Source organism: Eubalaena glacialis, chromosome 3 (assembly GCF_028564815.1).
Source record: "Eubalaena glacialis isolate mEubGla1 chromosome 3, mEubGla1.1.hap2.+ XY, whole genome shotgun sequence".
In the NCBI taxonomy this organism is placed as follows: Eukaryota; Metazoa; Chordata; class Mammalia; order Artiodactyla; family Balaenidae; genus Eubalaena; species Eubalaena glacialis.
In genome coordinates, this window is record NC_083718.1 from 95,598,618 (window position 1) to 95,617,417 (window position 18,800).

An 18,800-nucleotide genomic window follows, 5' to 3' on the forward strand; every position below is an offset into this window, starting at 1 on the left:
TTACTTACCATTTCAAAAACCTATCACCCACCATACCCATGCTGAATGTCTGGCTCCATTCTTTTTTTTTTTTTTTTAACATCTTTATTGGAGTATAATTGCTTTACAATGTTGTGTTAGTTTCAGCTGTATAACAAAGTGAATCAACTATATGTATACATATATCCCCATATCCTGGCTCCATTCTGATCCACAAATCTAAGCCCCCATTATTCCTGAGTACATAACCTCCCCCTTCTCTATTTATGCCTGTCTCCTGGATGTTCACAAAACATACACAAATAGCTGTAGTATAGTAAAAAACGGGTGAAAATGTGATGTTATGTGGCTTTTGTTACAAGGGAACCTCTCTAAACCAGTTTCGTCTGTAAAAATCCACTTCCCTTGGAGTTGTAATCGTTATTTTCACATGTGACTGTCTAGATGGCTAGAATGGTCTTCCTTCCCACCTTTCACAACCAGCTCAGGTCTCACTTTCCTGAAGCCTTCCCCAAATCCATCTGTACTTATAAGTATCTGACTTTAAAGTAGTGAAGTTGATTTTAGTTTGGGACTAAATAAGCACTGAAGGCAATCTGAAAGTTAACTCTGGCCAATGACATTACTGGAAGAAACCTAGAGCCTCCGAAGATAACCATACTTTGGAGAAGAATGTTAAAAGCCCTGTTTTTTTCAAAATTCTCATTACTCTATAGTTACTTGGATTCTACAATTCAGCATTTGAATTGTCTCTAACTTTATGTATTCCAGTAAGACTGTACTCTAAGGCAACTAGAAACAGCCCTTAAACTGAGATGCTGAAATTGGTCAGTCTACCACAGACCAAAGGAATGGCTGTGGCAGGTACAGTTGAGCCTCGTTATTTGCAGATTTTGTATTTGCAAATTCACCTACTCACTAAAATTAGGAACCCCCCAATCAATATTTGTGGCACTTTTGTAGTCATCTGTGGATGTGCAGTGGCAAAAAAAATTTGAGTTGCCCAATGTGCATGTTCCCAGCTGAAGTGGAACAAGGCCATGTCCTGCTTTGTTTCAGGCTCATATAATAAAAATCCTTTTCGTGGTCTATTTTGTGGTCACGTTTTTTGTGCTTTTTTGTTGATTTCACTGCTTAAAATGGTCCCCAAGCCTACGTAGTGCTGAAATGCTGCCTAGTATTCTTAAGAAGGCTGTGATGTCCCTTACAGAGAAAATTCCCATGTTAAGTTCCTATGATAGCATTAGCTGTCATCGTGAGTTCAATGTTAATGAATAAAAATGAATATTAAATAAGGTGATTTAAATAAAAACAAATAAACCAAGATTATGTATTGATCGGTTGACAAAAATGTTGTGACCAGAAGCTTGCAGGAACCTAACTCTGTATCTCCTCTAGGAGCAATGTTTCAATATGTGCTAATTCAGTGTTTGCTGGCAACTTTACAGAACATAACCACAGTAAATGAGTCAACATACGTAAGAATGCTTTTTGATACATTTGGTTTCTGCCCTCAGAGGGCTTAGATCTACCCTGTTTTTTTTGTTTTGCTTTTGGCTGCACTGCACGGCTTTCGGAATCTTAGTTCCTGGAACAGGGAATGAACCTGTGCCCCCTGCAGTGGAAGCATGCAGTCCTAACAGCTGGACCACCAGGGAATTCCCTACTCTGTTTTTTAATATATACTCTGTTCGAGCGAGAATTTTAGTTAGCTCAGCTTATCTTATGGGACCAGCCAGTTTTGTTCTATATTTACCAGTCTTCCTTTCTTTCTTTGATTTCCCAAGTAGTAAGTAGCTTGGTAGTTCTATTTAAATTATGAATTTATAAATTGGCATTCAGATTGTATCAGTCTTTTGTGAGTTTGGAGAAAATGTGCCAAGGTTTGCTAAGTATCTCATGAATCTAGATGAGTTCTAGTTTATAAAAAAGAACAGGCAGGGCTTCCCTGGTGGCACAGTTGTTAAGAATCCGCCTGCCAATGCAGGAGACACGGGTTCGAGCCCTGATCCGGGAAGATCCCACATGCCGTGGAGCAACTGAGCCCGTGCGCCACAACTACTAAGCCTGCGCTCTAGAGCCTGCGAGCCACAACTACTGAAGCCCATGCACCCAGAGCCCGTGCTCCAAAATAAGAGAGGCCACCGTGATGAGAGGCCCACGCACCGCAACTAGAGAAAGCCCGCGTGCAGCAACGAAGACCCAACGCAGCCAAAAATAAATAAATAAATAAATTTATTAAAAAAAAAAAAAAAAAAAAGAACAGGCACTAGAACTAGGCAACTAACAGAAGCACAACCATCCAGGCACAAATGAAACAGTAATTTCAAAATTTCAGCAGTGTAATTTCAAAATTTCATATATAGGAGTGAGGCCTCATAGAAAACTCCTCTCCCTCTGGCTGGGAAACTTTTGCCCTAGGATACCATAGGCTGATTTCAGCAGTGGGATAAAATAGACACAATTCAAGCAAATACTCTGCTGAAGGAGGTTAAGGAAATCAGGAGGTCTGTGTAGGACTTGGCAAGGAGAGTTGACTTCCTCCCAGTTATATAAGAAACCAAGGGCTTTAGATGGCCAAGAGATTGAGTCTTTACAAAAGTCTGTATGGACTAAGGAGATCAATGGGGGCAGGCTGATGGGGTTAGTAAGTTAAAGGCAAAGGCCAGAATGCTTGAACCTGTACTACAAGTACATAGTGTAGTATACCTAAATGTCCCTCAAAGGGGTGGGAATTTGAACTGGCCTTGAATGGAAGGTGAAGCACTGAAACGCCTCTGGTTCCATTTTGGGAAACAGGACAGAAGCCTTTCCCACATGTCTGTAAGCAAGTTAAACTCATATGGAAAGAAAGCAGCATTTAGAGTTAAGTTGATGTGAAATATTACCCAAGTTCACGGTGCAGGGATTCTTTCACTTCTACTTCCTACCTAGTAACTATAATTACTTGGGCCTTGTTTTCTGAGTGATAGGTAGAGAAGATAACTAGATTTTTCTTTTTGACAGAAATGGAAACCCCAAACCAAAGCCTTTGAAACACCAGTAGCCACTGAGTGTAAAGCAGTATGATCCATAGAGAAATTGCTCAAACTTTAAAAAAGAAAAAAAGGTGGGGGAGGACTTCTCTGGTGGTCCAGTGGTTAAGACTCCACGCTCCCCACTGCAGGGGGCATGGGTTCAATCCCTGGTCATGGAACTATGGTCCACATAGCATGGCCACCAAAAAAAAAAAAAAAAGCTGTTCTTTTCAAGTCTTTGGATAGTCACTGAATTTATAGTAGTTGAAGGTAGAAACCAATTTCAGAAACCCTGAACATTCTCATCAAATAAGATCAATTCCATATCTTACCTTGAGAACAAGGGCTGAAGAGACTGGCTCAAAAAGGAGAGACTCAGACAATTTAAGAACAAAACAGGTATATTTCTATTGGACTACCTGATACAGAGAACAGTGTGGTATGGATGGATAGTATGAATGACAAATAATACAAATATATTTTATTTGAAATAAACAAAAATGCTTACACAGCTCAATGGGTCACTTGGAAATAAACTCTTGCTTGACTGTATTACCAAGCAGAAACAAAGCTGAAACACAAACCCTTCTTTTGACATGTATTTGGAGGAAGACACTACTTGGTTTTTAAAAAACTGACCTTCCCTTAAGGCCTGGTCATAGAAGTGTAAACAATGTAAATGAATCCACCATTACCAGTTGTTATATCATATCTATGTTACCTGTGTATTCTGAGATCACACCTGTACCTGCCAATAAACCTGGGAAGGGTTGCTATATCACAGTTACATTTGAGTTGGCAGGCAGGACTGAGGAAGTAATTTGGAAAAAGTTTTACATCCTATTTAGAACAAATCACTAGTATTCCCTTAAATAACAGGTTACAATAGAAAGATACTGTCTGAACTTTGTCCTTCTCACTTTGGTTCATTTTTAGTTTTTGTTTGTGATTAACATAGTTGTTTGATTCATTCGCTTATAGTACAATTCTGCCACAAAGTATTAAAGCACAAGATACCTATTATTCCTTCAACATCTGCATTTTTTCAAGTTTTATACTCTACTATATCCCTAGTATGTCAGCAGTTTTTGAATATTAAAAAAATAATAATAAGTGGGTAAAACTCTTCTAAAAATGCACATGTCTATAACTATAATGGTACTAGATGGGAAGGAAACAATGATGGAAGGGAAAAAAGCAAACACGTTCATTTGTAGGGAATGTGGTTCAAGTCTTTGGATTTAAAAACAACTTCCCCAGAGAAGCTGGCTATAATGGAATTTCCAGAAAACTTCCTTTGCCTCCAAAAAGGACCTGAAAAACCCCAATCCAGATGTTTGAAACTATAGTTATGAGATGCTATAAATGATGATCAAAGCAACTGGAGGGAGAAGGATGAATGTGTCTTCCATTCAGCTGTAGTTTGTAGCATAGCCTCTTTAGCTGTTGGTTGATCAGTAAAAACCACTGAAGTACCAGAAGTGCTTTGAAGGACTGGGTAGAAAAGTACTGAACATATTACCTGTCTATGTCAGTAACAGGGCTTCATGGCTAGGAAAATTTTCTAAACAGTAAAATGACTCCAGGATAGATATCCCTCTCCATCATTAAATGTGGCAGAATTAAAAAAAAAAAAAAGATTTACAAGTAGATACAGTGAAAACAGAAAATTACCAGGCAGAAAACACAAAAGAATCAAGACAATGCCATAGGTTCAAAACCTATATTCCATGAGGCTAGAAAACCTGTTAACTTTGAAAGCCCTAGCAAAATATCACTCTTGTTTATAAATCACTTATTTATCATATGACCACACATTGCATCCTTTCTTTCCATGTATTGAAGAATCCTACATTCAGCCTTTAAGCATTCTGCATTTCTTTGCCAATCTTGTAGCTGAGTATCTTGTTCCAGTCGATTTTGGTGCGGGTAACTGGAAGTTGCCGGCGCAAGGCCTTGAACGTGGTGTCTGACATTGTTTGATAGTTTTCACTAATTGCTGTCTGCAACAGATAATTGAAAATAAGTTGCTTGAACAGAAACCAGATGTAGTCAAAGGACATGCTTGAGTCCCCTAAGGACATACAGGCTGTAAGATTTCTAGTGAGCACTTCTCCAATCTCTGAAGCAGGTTAAGAAGCCCACCTATGTTATTTCTAAAGCAAGGGCTATACAGGTATCCCCTGCTTTTCCAAAGTTTGCTTTATGTCACTTTGCTTTTACCAAAGCAAAAAGCAAAAACAGCGTTCAGCATTTGTTTTGCAGTGAGGCTGTTATAGGGGCAGGGTGCACCATGAGCAGTAACAGTGACCCCACCAAGCTCCTTCCTCAGGAATTACACTCAGCAGCTCAGCATCAAGCAAGCTGGAGCTGTGAACTGCGTCTGTGAGCATCTGTGCTGTACCTCAATTATTTGTGCATCTGATAGCAAGATGTGTTCTAAGGTAATTGCTTCTCTGCTTTATGCCGTTTGGACTTAGGAAAGGTTTCATAGGAACGCTCTACTTTGGGATAGTAAGGGAAATCTGTAGTACCTTCCAATGCCAAAACCTTGATTGTAAGCAGAATGCAAGAAGGTCTGCAAAGTCTCCACACTTACTAACACTGACCAACATGTATATTTATGTTCAAAGGAGAGAGAAGTCTAATAAAATATGCTAAAAGCAAAATAAGGCATTAGACCTAGAAAAATCAGTTTCAAATCATCTTACCTGATACTCATTTTCTGCATGCTCTATAATTTTAATAAACTCCTTAGCAGTTTGGACTTCATTCTAATAGAGAGAGGAAAAGGGGGAAATAAGAATTTTTAAAATTCTTAAGCAGTGAATATAATTCAGTAAGCAGTGAATAAAAAAATACTAAAAAGTAAGTCCATCTAAACTAACATTTGTATAACAATTTAGTTTTTCAAGCTTTCCCATTCACATTATCTTTGATTCTCACAACAACCCTGTGAAATAGATGTTATTATTACCACCTCCATTTTGCAGATGAGAAAACAGAATCCTCTTAAGTGACTTGACCAAAATTATACAGCCTTTGAATGATAAAGATGGGATCCAAATCCAGGTCCTCATCAAAAAAACCCACACTTCTTTCCAATCTACTACAGTATGCCCAAAAGACATCATGATGTCTTGAAATTTTTATGCCTTGAAAATATCTCTGGTTTAAGATGATATAAACAATGCCCTCAGACATATCAGTCATATATTCTAAGCTCAGAGGCTCCTCTAAGCCAATCAATCACATTTTGCTTTACATGATTTGGGTACAAAATGAGTTGAATCTCTCTCTTTCACAATTAAGTAAAACAGAATTAAAGAGGGTGAGATTTAATGCCCAGGGCAGCATCCCAAGATCCTTTCAAAGAGTCAAAACTACTTTCTATTCATAATAATACTAAGACATAGTTAATTGCCTTTTCCACTCTCACTCTCATGTGTGTACAGTGTAGTTTCATAGAAGCTATGAATGTGTGATGACTTCATTACTTTTTTTTTTTTTTAAATAAATTTATTTATTTTTGGCTGCGTTGGGTCTTCATTGCTGTGCACGGGCTTTCTCTAGTTGTGGTGAGCGGGGGTACTCTTTGCTGCGGTGCGTCGGCTTCTCATTGCGGTGGCTTAGGCTCTAGGCACTTGGGCTTCAGTAGTTGTGGCACTTGGGCTTCAGTAGTTGTGGCTCGCGGGCTCCAGAGCGCAGGCTCAGCAGTTGTGGCACATGGGCTTAGTTGCTCCGCGGCATGTGGGATCTTCCCGGACCAGGGCTCGAACCCGTGTCCCTTGCATTGGCAGGCGGATTCTTAACCACTGTGCCACCAGGGAAGTTCCGACTTCATTACTTTTTGAGGGCTAATGTGTGAAGCACATATGAGAATCCAGCTGTCTTTTATTAGGTCAGACATTACACACTTTGTGAAAATGTAAATCAATGACATTCTTTTCACGAATTTTTTTTTAACTTGGAAAATACAGCTGTTTATTGTGAAAGTGAAGGTTAACAAGTAATGGGTTTGTTATTGTTATTTTTGCTTTAGATTTTTTTTTTTGGCCATGCCACGTGGTGTGGCATGTGGGAACTTAATTCTCCAACAAGGTATCAAACCTGCAACCCCTGCAGTGAAAGCACAGAGTCTTAACCACTGGACTGCCAGGAAGTCCCTGTTATTGTTATTTTTAAATTAATAAATAAGTATTTTTAACATTTTTCGGTTTTAATTTCTACAAAGGTAGATAGATATAACACACATAAACAGAAGCTATTTGAGAGTGCTCAGTAACTTCTAGGAATATAAAGAAGTACTGTGAATGCACGAAAAATTATGTCCCTTCTTTCCAGGTATGGAACACAATACTGTTTGATTGAATATTCCTAAAAATGTTCAGTTTCTCTAATGATATGAATGATAACCCCTCTAAGGTTTAGTTTGGCAAACTTTCCTTCCTCCTGGTATTTATCAGTTGAAGATATTGCTGTTTCTTGAGCAAATCTCACAACTGAGAAAGAAAAAGAAGTTTGAATTCTCTAAAGCCATTATCACTATTCTCAGTCAAAGACTGTGAACTAACGTCAAACAACCAACAAAACGGGTTGGTTACATACTAACAATTATAAGCTGCCCAAAACAAGGACCTACTGCATCACACAGGGAAATATACTCAGTATCTTAATAACCTATAATGGAAAAGAATCTAAAAAAAGAATATATATATACATACATACATATATATAACTGAATCACTTTGCTGTATACCTGAAACTAACACAACATTGTAAATCAACCATATTTCAATAAAAATTTAAAAATATAAAAAAGTAGAATCTTTTATAAAGTGCTTAAAAAGAAAAGTAAAGGCTGCCAAAATCAAAGTAGTGAAAACAACCTAAATTTCTAGTGGCAGAATCAGTACTCAGGGGCTTCCCTGGTGGCGCAGTGGTTAAGAATCTGCCTGCCAATGCAGGGGACACGGGTTCGAGCCCTGGCCCGGGAAGATTCCACATGCCGCGGAGCAACTAAGCCCGTGTGCTACAACTACTGAGCCTGCACTCTAGAACCTGCAAGCCACAACTGCTGAAGCCTGTGCACCTAGAGCTTGTGCTCCGCAACAAGAGAAGCCACTGCAAGGAGAAGCCCACGCACCGCAACACAGAGTAGCCCCCCCTCACTGCAACTAGAGAAAGCCCACGCGCAGCAGCGAAGACACAACGCAGCCAAAAATAAAATAAAATAAATTAAAACAAAAAAAAGAAAAAGAAAGACTCAGTACTCAGGATCAAAACTAATTTTTTTTAAAAGAAAAACAAGATGAAAGTGAGACAGACATTAAATATTCCACACTCACCGAAACAGTTACTGAATCCTGTACATCTTTATGACTAACCAACTGAACATTGCCATCTTCATAATAGTGAACCTGTGTGAGACAATGTTTGAGCAAGTTATGTAGGTCACATAGAAACTTACTGCTTAGAGCACAAATCCATGCTTTCAGCCATCCCCAAACTTATCAACTCTGAGCAAATAATTAATATGACCAATGGTAATTTACAATGGTGGTTAAAATTCACAGAAGACTTAAATTTAAGAATTCTCTTTCCTTAGCAGGGAAAACTCATTATTAATTAATAAACAACATGTATTATGGGCTTATTGCTTTCCAGACACTGTGCTATGCATTGTTAACACAAAGATCTTAAATAAGATTTCAGTCTTAAAAGTATTAAAATAAAATCAATTAACATTAGTTTTTCTCTGTGAAAACCAAGAAATTTTAATGGATCCTAATCCTTTACACATCTCTCCATATATACCATCATCGTTTTTGGTTAAGTAGATCTGACAAAGTGCAGGAAAAGCTTGATTGAGGGTTAAAGACAGGACTGAAAAATAAATATTCTATTGGTAAATCAGGCTACAAAAATAAGTAAGGCAAAAGCAGTCCTGAGGATGTAAGGCAAAGTGGGGTACTACAATTATGATAACAATTAGCAAGAAGGAGGATTACCCAAGAGACAGACTAACCATTCAACTAGATGTAAGGCTCAGGAAGTTTCAGCAATTTATAAGATAGGTTCAGTCACAGTCACCAAAAGTAACAAAACCTTTCCTAGGTTTCATCTGCTAATAAAAATTTCAACATGACTATCATCAATGTAAATCCTCAGAAACTGTTGCCTTCCCAGAGCTATCCTTTTGCTTATAGAATAACCAAAGGTTTAAATATCTTAATGACATTTCCAAATAACTCTCACTCTGATTTTTAAAAGATATGTAAATGAAGTAAGCTTTCCCCCAAAGTGTGATCAGCCAGTCTGTGGTAAGTTATAAATGAGGTCTGGGTACTGGGCCCTGTTGTAAAAGTCTTATCAGAAACCTCTGTGATGTGCCCTCTTAATTTATAGGTTTGCCTTGGCAAAGCTGAAACACAAGTAACTTATTTCCTTCTAGGAGGAAAATAAATTTCCTTGCATAAATTTATAGTAAGCTGCCAGGTTAATGCTGATGCCACAGTTACAAGAGGTCTAGGGCATAGGGCTACTCACAGACATAGTCAACAGATATAGAACAATATATTTTCTTCGGTTGGGCTCCCCCAGAAGCCGACCCCGGGATAAAGATTTGTGAGATAAAATTTATTTTGGAGGTAATCTCAGGAAGCACTAGTAAGGACTGAGGAAATGAGACACAGAAGGCAAGGAAGTGTTCTAGGTGCATTAAGGAGCACATTACAGCTGTAGGCACTGGACTCTGGAAGACTACGCAGAACATGCTTTAGAGTTGTCCCACCTGAGGGGTGAAGAAGCTGGCAGATTTACCCACCAACTTTTGAATGGCACTAAGGGCTGTGCCAGAGCTATGAATGTAATACTTCCAGTTTGCCTCATCTGAGTTGGGAATGCTCCTGCAGCTAGGAAAAGCTCCCAGGAAGAGAGGTGCAGCTACTTGTAGCAGGAAGTAATCAGTATGTATGTAAAAAGTGGTTACAGATGACATCTCCTATGTATATTTCGATTAAATTATACCATTTAAAAAGGCAACTCTTGCTAATTGTTATTAAAGCAAGACTTAACCACAGTATAATAGAGGTAAAATTAGGTACTGATCTTCTTAGATATCATTAACTGTTTAATCTTACTTCAGAGTTAGTTGGGCTTAAGAATTAAATCACCATGAATTTTGAAAGTCAAACCTGTTAGGGTATCAGAAGACTTCAATCCAGATAGGCATCAAATGAGTTAATAAGCTCCTTATTCACCTGCCTGTCTGTCCTGACACCAGCATTAGAAATCTACTCTGCTTGGTTTATCACATGTGGCCATTCTCTCTAGTTCCTCTGTTTTATTTACTTGGTTTAAAACCTCCTGTCATTACCGTAAAATAAATAAATAAATAAAACAAAACAACAAGTCCATTCATGTAGCTTTCTTCAGAGCTAAGAGTTAACCTTAAGTATATGTATATGTACACATTTAAATGAGATACATAAAAGACTCTATGTAAGTTCCAGTAGCTGCTATATAGTCACTTCTTAATAATTAGTTATTTTCTTCTTTCGTAGAACTGCTGTTTGATAATTCCTGGAAAGATCTTAGGTTATCTTTGAAAGAGAAAAATAACAAGCAAGCAGTACACTTCACATGACTATCCTTTATCAACCCAGAATAGCTCTGTTTAACTACAGTACTTCCCTAGGAAGGAGGCTTCAACTTCTATTTCTATTTACCATTGATCTCTTTTTGCATCTACATATAGCTGTTCCTTATTTCTAATTTCAGAACAAATATCAACTTGCATGTTTGTTTTAAAGATGTGATGTTTTAACATGGCCTATTAACATATTGGGATCTCACCTGAATCTTAAGTACTCCAACCACCTGGGCTGTAGATGGTGTGATGGTGAACTTCCATTCTGATCTCCAACGACCATTCCTATTAAAACACACACACAACACTGTAGAATTAACAATAAGAAAGAGGTGATTTGCCACTGAGGCAGAGAATTGGGGAAATTGGAAAAAAAAGAAACAAGTCATTTCCAGTTTGACAAATCCAAGGCTCTATCCACTCAAATGTAAGTTTGTATCCAACTGGCCTAATCATAAGCCTTTTCTAAGTTATTTTGACTTTCACTTTTCATTTTTTATCTTGGAGTAGAAAACCATGCCTATTCTGCTCATGAGAGGCTTTTCCACAAACAAATGGATGGGCCACTGAGTTATGCAGTAACTTAAGTATTATTAAACAAACTCAAGTAAAACTCAGACTTTCCACTGGGTACTTTATTAATCACTTATTCTCACTCAATGTAAGAGTAATATTTGAAAGATAGATTATAAAATCTTAGAAGAAATCTAAATGATCACATCCAAATCCCTCATTCTGCAGTAGGGAACTGAAGCCTCTAAGTCAGATAACTTATTGCAAGCTAGTTAGATTAAAAACCAAGTCTCCGGCTTCCCTGGTGACACAGTGGTTAAGAATCCGCCTGCCAATGCAGGGGACACCAGTTCGAGCCCTGGTCCAGGAAGATCCCACATGCCGTGGAGCAACTAAGCCCGTGCACCACAACTACTGAGCCTGTGCTCTAGAGCCCGCAAGCCACAGCTACTAAGACCGCGCACCACAACTACTGAAGTCCCCACGCCTACAGCCCGTGCTCCTCAACAAGAGAAGCCACCGCAATGAGAAGCCCGTGCGCTACAACAAAGAGTAGCCCCGCTCGCCGCAACTAGAGGAAGCCCACGCACAGCAACGAGGACCCAATGCAGCCAAAAATAAATAAAAATAAAATAAATTTATAAAAAACAAAAAAACAATTCTTAACTGCTGGTTTGGTTTCTTTTCTATATAAATAAGATTAAAAAAAGAAGAGAACATCTAGTTTCTTACCAGAAGTTTTTAGGCTGAAACTGGTGGCTTTCAATACATGCAATAATGGTCTGTTGCCCATCTATAGTTTTAGCATAAACCTATTGTTAAAAAAAAAAAAGTTAGATTCTTGAAAACATATTTAAGCAACAAACACTACAAAAGCAGTGTGCTAAATCCTTGGGGGAGATGAAGAGTCAAACAGGGTGAGCTTACAACTCAGAGAGTTCATGAAATGTGAACACAAACCACATGTTAAGTTCTAGAGAAGACAGTGGTACAATGAATACAGAAGGAAATACTGCTTTAGGTTTAGGGTACAAGAGAGGTACCAGTTGGAATGGGCCTTATAAGACAGATGAGATTCTGATAAGTAGAGACTGAGAGTAAAGATGAGTAGGCAGTTCAGGGAGGAAACGGGGGTGCTGGTCCAGTGAATGACTCAATGGTAATTAGTTCTGTCAGGTTAGAGGGTGTGCGTGAAGTGGAACTGTGGAAGATAACATAGGATGGTAGATTTGGGCCATGTAGTAGTAGACGTAAGGTAAGAAGACTGGACTTTATTCTACAGGCAACGGACAGAAACCAAAACAACATGACCAGAACTATTATTTGGGGATAATAATCAATATTGGTGTACAGAGTAAAATGGGAGAAAAGTTGAAAGTTAGGCCACAGAATTAATCTAGGCAGTAAAATAGGGTAGTGTCAATGGGCATAAGGATGCAGAAGCACAATCAAAAGTCTGGCAATATACTGCAAGTGAAGGGCAAGAGAAAGGAAGGGGCCAAAGTACTTGCATGCTTGGGTGACTAGAAAGACAGTGGTGTCATTAACAAATTAGAAAATTCAGATGGAAATGTCCAGCTAGGAGTTAGAAATACCAACTGTTCTGTAGTGTAGGAGAGGTGAACAAAAATGTGATCACCAAGGAAAAGAAAAAACAAAAGGCTTTACAGTCCACAAAATGTTTTTATATTTATTTTCCTTTTGCTCTAATAAATATAGTGAAACGCACTGTTATTATCTATAGATGATAAAGTTGAAGTTCATAGAGCTTCTTGCCCAAGGTCATTCAGAAAGTGGTTAAGGTAGAACCCAAACCCATTGCTTTTCTGACACCAAATTCTGTAACTTCCCCTACATTAAATAAACTACGAGTTTTTGAGAGAGAGAAATACAGCAATGGGGAATGCCTACATTTACAAAAGTAGGGGAGAGGAAAGAAATAAGCAGAGACAGAGTAAGAATAATTAGAGGGTACTGACATAGCAGTCTAAGATAAGATAATTTCTAGAAGTAGCTGGATGGCCTCAGTGTGAAATGCCATACAAAAGTCAAGGACCAAGAAAAGGACACTGGGTCAGGCAATTCAGGAATCATTAATAACCTCAGAGAGCAGTTTTTGTAGAGTAGGGACTGAACCCAAAATTCATAGGGTTAGGAAGTGGATAAGTAATGAGGAAGGCACTAGTAGGATGGTTTGGTTGTATAGCAGAGAGAGAGATGAGGGAAGGGAGAAGCAGAGGAGAGGGAGGAGGGGCAAGGTGGAAGGAGAAGAAAGAGAAGTAACTTACAGGAATTACTATCTTGACTGAAGAAATGTCCTCCCCCACCCCATACCCAACCCACTTAAGGACAGGAGAAATAAAAATATTTCTAGGTAAAGAGAACTATACATCATAAGAGAAAACAAAGTCACAATTAGACATCTTGAAGTAGATAGGATTGTTTCAAATCAAGAATATGGATCCTTCTTCCTCAGATTCAAGTACATGGAAGAAAGGGAAGATTTCTGAGTGTGGAAAGACGAGAAATAAAAAGATCTCATGTCATTCTCAATCCTATTAAAATGTGGAGGAGTAGATGCCTAAGGACAATGGGAAAGTTTTGAAACACAGTGCAGTTAATCCTTGAACAACACTAGTCTGAACTACTATTTTATTTAATAGTAAATACTACAGTGCTACATGATCCACCATTGGTTGACCCACAGTTAGATGAATCCACAGACACAGAACCATGGATACAAAAGGATCTCGGACATGGAGGGCCTATTGTAAGTTATACTTGAATTTTCAACTCCACGATGGGTTGGTGCCCTTAACCCCTGCATTGTTCAAGGGTCAACTGCATATAGAAAATATCAGGGATTACTGAGATAAAATTAAGAATTACTAAGCAGAACAGCTGAGGATATAAGACACTTCAGTACAGTAGACACTGTTAGAATAATTCCATGACTTTCTGTAGCTCATTTATTAGCTAAGAGAAGTGAGAAAAAGACACAGTAGAGTTACTCAGTGTGGAAGCTCTCCAAATTAAGAATGAGTAGTGACAAATTTTGAATAGGTAATAAATGATGAATTGAAAGTATATTTAAGAATGAACAGTCAATTTCTAAAAAAGTGTGTGTGTCATGTCTCCCTTTGCATTACTAGGTTCCAAAATGGAATTCTGTACTTATCCACCATAATAGGTTTTCTCCATTATTTAAAAACAAAAAAACAGGAACAAAAACAAATCAAACATACAATAATAACCAGCATTTATGCAGAGCTTACTTTGTGTCAGACACTTTCTAAGCATTAATATTCTAACACTTTAATAATGTCACAATTTTACAAAGGAGAAATCATGATAGAACCAAAATTTATCTTTTTTTCCACCAAAACGTATTAAAAGAAAGTCAAAATTACCTTCGATTTTTAAAAAATTGTTTAGTTCAAATAGTTTTGACTTTCCAATGAAATCATTTAAACTATGCAGAAGTAGCTTTATAAAAAGCTTTTTTGATGGGTATAGGGCAATTTCTCATGAATAAATAAGACAAATGTGAAACAGGATACACTGAGATTTAAAATTTTTATGCACCAGGGAATTCCCTGGTGGTCCAGTGGTTAGGACTTGGTGCTTTCACTGCTGGGGCCTGGATTCAATCCCTGGTTGGGGAACTAAGATCCTGCAAGTCACACGGTGCAGCCAAAAATTTAAAAAAATAATAAATAAGTAAAATAAAATAAAAATTTTATGCACTGGGATTTTAAGAAAGAACTTTCAATATAAAATTTTCCATTTATACCCCTTTCAAAAATGATTTAGGGAATAAAATGCAGAGGAGACTGTAACTAAGAAGAGATGTTTGTGGCTGGCCAAAGCCTCCAAATGATAAGGTAAATATAAGAAAAACAACACTCTAATAATGAAGCAGGCAGATACTTAACAGTACAGAAGCCGTTGGAATAATGATCTTTCACATAGGCCCTTAAAGCACTGTCACAGGATTCTCTCCAAGACTTCAGACCTCCATCTACTTCCTCTGGCTGGGGGTCACTTGCTTCTTTCCGTAAGTGATCAAACTTAAAGGAAATTTTGTTTCTTGGATCTAAAAATCTGCTATTACCCAGGTCACCATGTTCTGTAATTAAGACCTTCCAAAGAATAATTACAAATATAAGTAACTCTGTAAAAAAAGACAGTTCTTCTTGTCACATTTTACAAAACAAACAAATACAATTCTGGAGACGATTAACTTTTCATTTAGTCAGATTTCTCTTTCATAATTGATTTTTCAATCAATTCACATTTTTATTTTTATAAAAATATTATGTTTTGGGGTAAGTCAACTCTAAACTGCAACATTTCCCCCATCCTAACAATACCCTTCATTTCTTGGTTTCTGTTTAATATACAACCTATGTATATATATATAACTGTCATAACTTATATGTACACTTTTGTATTCCTTTTTCACATATTCAATGAACTTTTTCCAGAGTCATTACACTTAGCATTTAAAATAGGTAATACAATAAATCACATGGTTCAAAAACTATATAAAGTGAAATCTTTTTCTCACCTTTATCTCCCATTCACCAAATTCCCAACATATACCCCCTTTCCACAGAAAGGTAACTGATTTTATTAATTTATAGCAAGAGTTGTTTTTGGCAAGCTATGCATGAGGTGGCATGTTTCTGTAAATAAAGTTTTGTTGAACACAGCCCCACTTGTTTGTTTTTGTATGGTCTATGGCTGCTTTCCTGCTACAACAGCAGAGCTGAGTAGTCAAGGCTGACTCTTTGTCCCACAGGCTGATAATATTTACTATCTGACCCTTTACAGAAAAAATTTGCCAATTTCTGATTTAGATTATTCTTTCAGTTTTTTTTTTTTTTTTTTACAAATAGAATTGAATATTCGAATTCTCCACCCCTTTCTTTTACACAGAAACTAGAATACTATACTGTACTTTTTCTTTCTTTCTTTTTAAATCTGATGTATCTAGATGATCTTTCCATACTAGTGCTTAGAGAACTTCCTTGTTTATTATAGCCATGTATGACTCTACTGTACAGGTGTACAAAAATTTATTCAACCAGTCCCCTATTAATGGATAGTTTGGGTAGTTTCTAATCTTTTGCTGTTATGAACAATACTGCAACGAATGTCCTTGTATGTTCGTTATGTACAAATTATGTACATGTGCCAAGCACACCTGTGGGATAAATTCCCTGAAGCAGGACGGTGGGGTCAAGGGTAAATGCACTCATAATTTTGATAGAGATCGACAAACTGCCATCTATCACAGGATGTTGTACCAAGGTACAAGCCCATTTCTTTTCACCTTAAAAAAAAAAAGTCATTTATATTTCCACTTTGGTGAACTATGTGTACGTAACTTGACCACTTTCCTACTGAGTCTTTGGTGTTTTTCTAGTTGAACTCCAGGGAGATTATCCTTTTGCATGTGTTTTGAGTTCCACATATTTTCCCCTAACTTGGCATTTGTCTTTTGACACAGTTACCATTTAAAATTAACTATATACGATCTCATTATATGTATATCTCATTATACATACCATAGTATACTTAATCATTTCTGAATTGAAGGAGCTTTAAGCTAGTTACAGTTTCTACCATTGAAAGCCACTATAAGTTCTACCATAAAAAAGTCTTCTCCTTAAAAAGAATTCTTTGGAAAGAATTCCTACTTTTGAGATTTCTGTCCTTATCATCAGACTATCTTTAAAAACCTTGTTTATAATGACAGTAGGAAAAATACATAAAACTATTTCCTTAGTCTTACCTTCATAAAGCTTTCTCATTATAATTTTGCAACTTTTGTAACTACAAGGTAAATATATTCACATTAAAATTTTAATTTGTACTTCCTTAATTACTATTAGTAGGTGATCTAACACTTTTCAAGTTTGCTCTGTATTCTCCAATTGGGTACAGTTGGTTCATGTCTGTTGCTCATTTATCCACTGAACTCTTGGCATCACCCTTAGGTATTTGAATAACCTTTTTATTATGTTTGAGGTACATATTTTCTCCTTTTTAAATCTTATTTTTAAAATCTTTTTATTTTGCAGAAGTCACTTTCTTTGATAAACTTTTCTAATGTTTCATCATTACGCAAGTTATGAATCTCTTTCTATTTCCTACTAAATTTTTATGTTTAAAAAATAGTTAACCTTTAAACTACACTTGGAATTAATCTAGGTATACAGTTGGCTTTGGAAATCAAAATTAGATAAACTTATACATTTTATCAATTATTTCCTTTTCCCTTCTATTTTATGTTACTTAGTTTAAGGCTCCACTATCATTGCTTTATGTCTTTATGTTTGCTAGCATTAGTCTTCCTTCATTGTTGTTCTTGATCAGAATAATCCTGTATGGTCTATTACAATTGTCATTAGGAATTGTATGGAGTCTATCTGAAAAAGCTTCACATATTATTTATATTTCTAAATTGGATAAACTTTCCATATTATTTATATTCCTTATTCAGAAATGTGGCATTTACATCTATTTAATTTTCCATTCATTTCTCTGATTAAAATGTGTGTGTGGGTGGGTGTATATGAACTGTGTGACAGACTCTTGCTTGTTTCCTATCCAATATCCATTCTCTCCCTTTTCCTTACTAATAGAACCTCAAAGGTTTTCAAGAAGGCAGTATGTCCAACTAAAAAGACAACACTTCTCAGCTAGGAATGATAAAGTGATATGCATTCTGGCAACAATTTATCAGTGGAAAGTGCTTCTGGAACAGCCAATAGCACCTCTTGCATCTTCCTCCTTCTTCCTTCCTGGAACATGCATTCAGTGGCCAGAGATGGATCAGCTATCTTGAGAACATGATAATGAAAACCATACATAAGGATGGCACAACAGAGAGCTAGAAGCAACTTGCGTCTCTGGTAATATGGAACTGCCATAACATCCCAAAATATTACCTCTGGATTTCTTATGTGACAAAAATAGTCTCTATTTAGTTAACCCACTGTAGTCGATTTTCTGTTATATGCAGTAACGGCATCTACTTTAATAACTCAAACGTCTTTCCGTATTTTCCTTTTATTTCTAGGTAATGTGTTGTTGTTGTGGCTAAGAATGTGATCTCCTTTTGACTACATTTTTAAGCTGGCTACTGCATGTATATGGGAATGTTCTTGTATCATGTATCTGGACACAGACCTTATTATTTCAATAATTCCGCTGTATTAGTGAAGTATACAATATCAACTGCAAGCAATATTTATCATTTATTTTTCAGTATTTTTTTTCTTTTATACTTGTAATTAATCTAGTTTCATTGAGAAAATAAAGATAAGCACAAATATAAACTAAAACAAACAAAAACAACAAACAAAACAAATTACAGTAATCCTGTAATCCCAACATAGGGAGTTAACATTTTGGTGTATATTTTCCCACATTTCCATTTCTATGCACATCTATATACTACTTTATTTCTGAGTCTAAAGATGCACACATTCCCCTCATGATTTAACATCTCATAAAATGGGATACATCTTAAACTTGACAGCATCTTAGGACTGTGTCATACTTTAATTGACAGTGTCTTTTCTTTCTTAGTGGCACATAAAGTAAGATGTACCTTTCACAGAATTTAA

The 18,800-nt window shown here is 36.8% G+C and overlaps 1 protein-coding gene across 1 annotated transcript in view; it reads right to left on the bottom strand.

Annotated features, from left to right (window-relative positions):
- Positions 1 to 3,455: 3,455 nt before the first annotated feature.
- Positions 3,456 to 18,800, bottom strand: part of CAPZA1 (capping actin protein of muscle Z-line subunit alpha 1) — a 47,963-nt gene continuing 32,618 nt past the window's right edge. The window contains exons 5-10 of the mRNA XM_061183694.1: positions 15,096 to 15,302; positions 11,893 to 11,972; positions 10,854 to 10,932; positions 8,345 to 8,416; positions 5,708 to 5,770; positions 3,456 to 4,999 (exon numbers count right to left, since the gene is read on the bottom strand). Of these exons, the coding sequence (XP_061039677.1) occupies positions 4,859 to 4,999; positions 5,708 to 5,770; positions 8,345 to 8,416; positions 10,854 to 10,932; positions 11,893 to 11,972; positions 15,096 to 15,302 (642 nt within the window). The 3' untranslated portion in view covers positions 3,456 to 4,858. The remainder of the gene's footprint in view (positions 5,000 to 5,707; positions 5,771 to 8,344; positions 8,417 to 10,853; positions 10,933 to 11,892; positions 11,973 to 15,095; positions 15,303 to 18,800) is intronic.